This window comes from Anser anser (genome assembly GCF_964211835.1).
Source record: "Anser anser genome assembly, chromosome: 15".
In the NCBI taxonomy this organism is placed as follows: Eukaryota; Metazoa; Chordata; class Aves; order Anseriformes; family Anatidae; genus Anser; species Anser anser.
Genome location: NC_139736.1, coordinates 13233963 through 13240093, shown reverse-complemented (window position 1 = coordinate 13240093; position 6131 = coordinate 13233963). Strand labels below are relative to the sequence as shown.

At 55.5% G+C, this 6131-nt stretch overlaps 2 protein-coding genes across 5 annotated transcripts in view; both read left to right on the top strand.

The window, feature by feature from the left end:
• The first annotated feature begins 12 nt into the window (after positions 1–12).
• Positions 13–4034, top strand: NHLRC4 (NHL repeat containing 4). The gene is made up of 2 exons (XM_083799965.1): positions 13–149; positions 1797–4034. Exon 2 carries the CDS (start codon positions 1813–1815, stop codon positions 2866–2868), a length of 1056 nt encoding a protein of 351 aa, XP_083656091.1. The 5' UTR covers positions 13–149; positions 1797–1812; the 3' UTR covers positions 2869–4034.
• Positions 4032–6131, top strand: part of PIGQ (phosphatidylinositol glycan anchor biosynthesis class Q) — a 34941-nt gene continuing 32841 nt past the window's right edge. The window contains exon 1 of one of the 4 annotated variants that reach the window (XM_083799961.1): positions 4032–4184. The gene's annotated coding sequence lies outside the window, so the exon portion shown is untranslated. Of the gene's footprint in view, positions 4185–4272; positions 4390–4626; positions 5321–5346; positions 5950–6131 lie in introns of those variants that run through there. The other 3 variants (XM_083799962.1, XM_083799963.1, XM_083799964.1) reach the window with 3 other exon arrangements.

The window sequence follows — 6131 nt, the reverse complement described above, 5'->3', positions numbered from 1 at the left end:
TCAAGGGCAATCGTCCGTCACTAACAACACAAGGCAGCGCAACACCCTCGGCCCCGCTGCCCCAAGCCTGGCGAGGGAGCAGGACAGAGCCAGCAGGAGGGCAGTGCCACCGGGCAAGGACGGGCAGCCCTGGGACGTCCGGACAAGAGGTATGAGCTGGGCTCCTGGCCATGCGTGCAGTCATTGAGCTGTGCCAGGGACAGGGTCAGGGCCCTCCTTCAGGCTTAGGACCATGAACGAGCAGCTCAGGACACGCCACTGGGGTCCGATGGCACCTTTGGGTGCCCAGCGTCAGGGAAGCAAGGTGGACACTTCTGGCATTGGGTGTGCTGCGGCAAGTCCACCTCGTGACTGCCCAGCTGGTGACTCAGTTTCCCCAAGCGTAAAATCCAATTTCTTGGATTTTGAACTTTGCTCGGTGCTGAAGGAAGACCCCAACGTGTCCCGGCTGCAGCAGACGTGGAGGGCTGGTGGAGGGCTTGCTTCCACCAACAGGTCCCTGCTGCCGGGGGCCTGAAGCACAGCCACTGCACCTGCACTTCAGGGAACAAGGTGGGAAAGCTGTCCCCAAGCCCCAGATCCAGAAGAAATTGGATTCCCTCCATATTCACACTCATTCCCTCTGTCGCGTAGTTGCATTTGGTATCCCTGCAAGTATTCGAGGAATGAATTTTCAGACAATTGCAATATTTGCACCTGGGAAGGACAACTTGCATCCAGGATGCCTTAGCCCAGCACAACTCTTTAGCTGTGGTTTGGGGAAGCTTTACTTTTGCAGGGACCAAAGACCACGTGCTACCAGACAATCATGGGGCACAGGATAATCAAAGTGAAGCAGTGGCTTGCAAACAACGCAGAACAGCTGAGCGTGTCCATTTATAATAATAATTATGACCACATTTAAAGCAAAATTAACTTCTGTCTCTTCAGGAACTTTAATAAGGGCATGTTTTTCTTACCAGCTCCTGGCTGTGTGTTAGAAGCCATACCATATCCAGCCCCTGGAGAGCAGATAGCAGAGCAGGGCTGTGGTCTCTGTTTTTTTGGACGTCTCATTCCTTAGTACTTGTGTTCTTAAAACAGAGGGAGAGTGGGCAAAAAAGAAATTGTGGTTCTCGTGGTGGCTCTCACATCTGACAGAAAGCTTAACCGGTCTCTGAATTGGTTGCGTAGGCTGAAACTGGCTACCAGATCAATACCTCCCTTTTTCTTCCTGCCAAGACATTAGCTGTTTCAGGAACAACTTAATTTGTTTAGACAGGGAGGGGCTGCCTTTAGCAAAGACATGCACTGGCCAAGTGTGAAATTGTACCACATGGGAGTGGAGGAAGAGTTATCCTCAGTTTCTCAAGTGCTAGAGTGGACTGAAAATGCTTTGGGAAGATGTGGCTCACAGAAAACAGGGTCAAGAAGTGTTAAGGGCTGAGAGAAGCCACTAATCTCATGAACCAGAGAGGTGCAGATCACATCCAGCACACTCGCATGCAGGGCTCTCCCTTATGCATAAATCCTCAGGGCAGATCTGTCAGCAGCCAAACTCCCACCAAAGCCCAGGGACCTTTTTGGTTGCAGATCCAGCTTTCCAGCTCTTCAATTTTTGTGCCATTGTTCCTGTTCATATTCTGAGCACATAATTAATGGGACGGGCTACGATCTTGTCTCTGTTCATCGGGGTGAATGCAGCCCAGCACTGACACCTTGGCCCAGGGCGGACAGCAAACACCTGGGCCCAGGGCATGTCCCCAGAGACGGCAGCAGGCAGGGCCAGTAATGGTCCTATCACTTACTCCAAACAGGGACAAGAGACTTGTCATGGACTACACTCTGGAGACCAGCCAGCAGAAGGAGAAGCTTCTGAAAGCCATCTACACCCTCCAGCTGAAGTCAATCGCCACGTTTCAGACAGCCAGCCCTCTGCTGAGCAGCCAGCAGGGCATGGGCATGGTGACACACCACCACGTCCACCAGCTGGCAGACAAGACCAAAAGCTTGTGTAGAGACCTGGACAACATCAAGAACCTCCTCCACTACTGCCAGGACGACCTGGTCCGGCAGATCCCCAACCCCACAGGCAGCCGCTATGGGGGAGTAAGTGGAATCCATTGCTCCCTGGCGGGCTCCATCTACGTGACAGCCGAGGCTGCTCCCTGGGTCCATGTCCTCAGCAGCACAGGCCAAACGCTGCAGGCCCTGCCCTGCCGGCAAACAGGGATGGAAAGCGGCACTTTCCTGCCAGAGGACGTGACTGTGACTCGGACAGGAATGGTGGCTGTAGCCGATATGATAAACGGAGCTGTCTGGGTCTTCAACCCTCACACCAGCCCCTCCAAGGGGGAATGGGTAAAAATCAGAAAGGTTGGTTCCCCCAGGGGCATTGGAGTAGACTCCACGGGCAAGATCTTAGTAGCAGACTATGCCCAAGGCCAAGTCCACAGCTTTGCGCTGGACCGTGCCTTCAAGACATCGAACATCCACTCGGTCCCCAACCTGCAGGGACCTCGCTACGTCAGTCCAGCACCCAACGGAGGCTTTGTGATAAGTGAGGAGTGTGGAGACGTCAAGGTGTTCACGAGCAGCCGTCAGCTCGTCTGCTCCCTCAGCAGCAAATACGGACACCGGTTCGGCAACCCAGCAGGGGTGTGTGTTGACGTGGAAGGCAGCATTGTGGTGGCAGACGAGCAGCGCCGCACGGTCCACTTGTTCCCGGAGAGCGGGGCTCCTGTCTGCTTGGTGTCCACGGGGCTGAGGAGACCTGCCGGCGTGGCCTGCTCCTCCTTTGGGCACCTCTTCGTGGCAGACACAGGGGAGAACTGTGTCAAAGTCTTTAAGTACCATGTGAGGCCCCGCCAGCCCTTGGGCACTTTGTGACAACCCCAGCCTAACGCCCAGGCAGGGAGTGAGGCTGGTGCCACCGCAACCCTGAGGAGCTTTGGGTCCGCAAATGATGCTGCTCCCGCAGCCTGGCATCGTCCCCACACTTAACTTTGTTGCCCTCCAGCTTCTCCAGGTGGCAGAAGCAAGGACTGGAGCAATGAAGGATCATCTCTGTGCCTCTTGGATCCACCAGAGCACCTAAAGAAGGACTGAGTTACTCAAAACCGAGAGGGTGGTCATGCACTGGGACAGGCTCCCCCGGGCTATGGCACTGAGCCTGCTGGAGTTCAAGAAGTGTTTGGACAATGCTCTCAGACATATGTTTTAATTTTTAGGTAGTCCTTTGTGGACCCAGGAGTTGGACTCGATGATCTTTATGAGTCCCTTCCAACTTGCAATATGATTCTATTAAAAATGGTTGTGCGTTGGTGTCTTGGAAACTTGTTATCACCACCCCCTTGCGTGTCTTTTCAAAGATAAAATAATTATTCCTCTTCCACACACACCCATTTTATGTGGCCACAGTTCCACCTTCCTGAAGCCAGTGGCAGGGCTCGGCTGAAGGGGTAAGGCCAGGCCAGAGCTGGGGTTGCAGCGAGCTTCAGGAGAATGGCAAATTAAAGGTAACAAATTCCACGCTGCATTCCTGACCTCTACAGGGAAGCAGCGACCACTGCATGGAGCAGACTGCCCGTGTGCATGTGTAATGTCTACACAGCCCTGGGACTGTGCTGACCCCCCTGGGCTGGGGGTTTTGGGGTGCCGCAGCCCCTGCTGCTATCAGCAAAGAGCTGGCGGGGCGCGGTGGCGGAGGGAAGGGCGTTTTCCTCTCCTGCTCCAGACGTCGGCGGGGCAGGGCGAACCGACAGCTCCGAGGCCTCTGTGGATGCGCTGAAGCCACCCGCTCTGGCCATGCTGCCGCTGCACGGTTCTGCACTGTGCTGCGGTTCCTGCCCTGCAGCGAGCCCCATACACCGACACAGGGCACCCAAACCCTCGTCCCTCATCCCCAGTACGCCCCACTGAAGGCCTCTGCCCCCTCCTGACCCCGCAGCCCGCTCGGACAGCAGGAGCGTGACTGCAGGGAAGCTCAGCACCGCTGGCTTTCGGCCAGGGCATTCGCCAGGGTCAGGGTGCAGGGAGGGGGAAGCCGGGTGCCAGCAGCGACGGCGAGGCCCTGCCCTCCCTGGGGCCGCGGCACCGTGGCCCCAAGCGATATCGGGGACCGAGGGCTGGGGCCGCTTATCGGCAGGCTCAGCCGGCAGCAGCGCGCCCAGCTCCGCGGAGAGCCTCGGGGGCAGCGCCGCAAGGTGAGCAGGGGCACAGGGGCCGCGGCGGCTCCGGGCGGCCGGGCCCTAAAACCCAGGCGGGGAGCGGGGCTGGGAGAGGCCGGGGGAACAACGCCGGGGCCCCGGAGAGCGGAACGCGGCACCACGGGCCCCGGCGCTGCCCGGGCCGGCCGCGGCGCGCAGGCGGCGGCTCCGAGCTGCCGGAAGCGGGCGGCGCGGCGGAGCGGTAGGCGGCGGCGGGCCGGGGGGGCGCGGGGCGGCCGGGCCGGGCCGGGCCGGGCCGGGCTGAGCTGGGCTGGCCCCGGCGGCCCCCAGCGGCCCGCTCCCGTCGCCCGGGCGCCCCGGGCTGAGGGGCGGGCGCGGGGCTGAGGGCGCTCGGTAGCCGCGTGGGGCTGCTGGAGCGGAGGTTGCGTGTGGGACGAGCAGGAGGAGGGCTGGGCGGGCGGGCAGCCCTCCCTCTGCTCCCCCGGGGCAGTGCCGTGGCTCTTTCTCCTCTCCTGGCCCAGGCAGGGATCTACCAAAGGCTCCTTTGCGCTGTCGTACCTGCAGCCCCGCCGGCCTTCCTCCCTCTGTCGGTCGCGTTTGCTGCACAGGGGCCTCTGTCCCTGCCTCACCCTGTGTTTTTGGGGGGTTGGTGCTGTACAGCCAGCCGGGGGGGGGGGGGGCAGCAGAAACGGGAGGCTCTGGGTACCTCATGAGCACGGGTCTGCGTGCATAGACCTCAAACAGCCCCCGGGGAAGCACAGATCTCAAACAAAGCCTGGGCAGGACCTTCCCTGCCGGGTCTGCAGCAGCCCCGGGCCGGGCTGGGCTGTGCCGCTTAACCGGAGCTGCGGCCGAGGTAGTTAGCTGGCTGAAGGCAGGCTGGGGTTAAAAGCTGGGCGAGGTGAGAGGGAGAACAAAATAGGAAAGATAAGAAGCGTTTCTCCTCCGTGAGAATTCTTCCTGGATGAATGTGGCCGTCTCTTTTTACAAAACAAACAAACAAACAAAAAAAACCCAGTGAAAAATAAATGTTTGAATGAAAAGAGTCAGCTGATGATTCTCCTCACTGGATGGACAGACCTGTGAGGCGGAGAGTTGCGCAGCGACATTGGAAGTCTTGTAGCGATATTCTCAACTCTGACATCTCTTGAGGAAAAAGAAGAATTAAAAACGTAACTTTTAAAAAGATATCTGTCCAGTATTACTGGTGGTAGCTTTGGTAATTAAAACATGCTGAAAAAAACCACATTCAAGTGCTTATTTTCATCAGTTTTCTCAAGGCTCTTTATCCAACTCAGTTTCAGGTTTTTAAAATATTCAGTTATTGGTAAACTTTAGTTGTAATTTTTTTGGTACTGCAGTGCAGCTAGGATGCTATCACTCTAGCTAAACATGTATCGTTTTAAATAATCTGTGAGCATATGTATGTAGGTACATTCCCAGCATGTTCGGTCTGTTGATTTATTGGTTTGTTTGTTGTTTTTGAGCCCCTGTATTTATATCATTTATTTTATTTTACCTGGGAGTATATATGAGACAGCAAAAAGAAAATGTTTTTTCAAACCTAAATCTAACTTCAGAGTATTTGTAAAAGAAAGAAATATAAAATGCAGGGAACAGGTTTTACTTCAGACTTTTTTAGGGCCAGTCTGTTTAATTGTGTGTGTTAGCTGATTTTCACCAATTTCCTATGTATTTTGGGAACAACTCTATTAAATACAATAACTATCCTTGGTTGTCTTCATGATCATCCAAAAAAAAAAAGCCACCCTGACCTTAGCTGTTTCAATAGAAGTGAAAGGTAAGCTTGGATGTCTTGGTTTTCAGTCCGTTTGGGGTCTAAGAGTCGTTAAATATTGGTGAAAGACTGAAAGACTGCGTTTTTCAGTTGGACTGCAAGTCTTTTGTCTTTATCACACCCGGTGTCCTGCACCTTTACAGTCTCAGGATGTCACATCTGGCATTTTTCTACCCTTCTTTTGG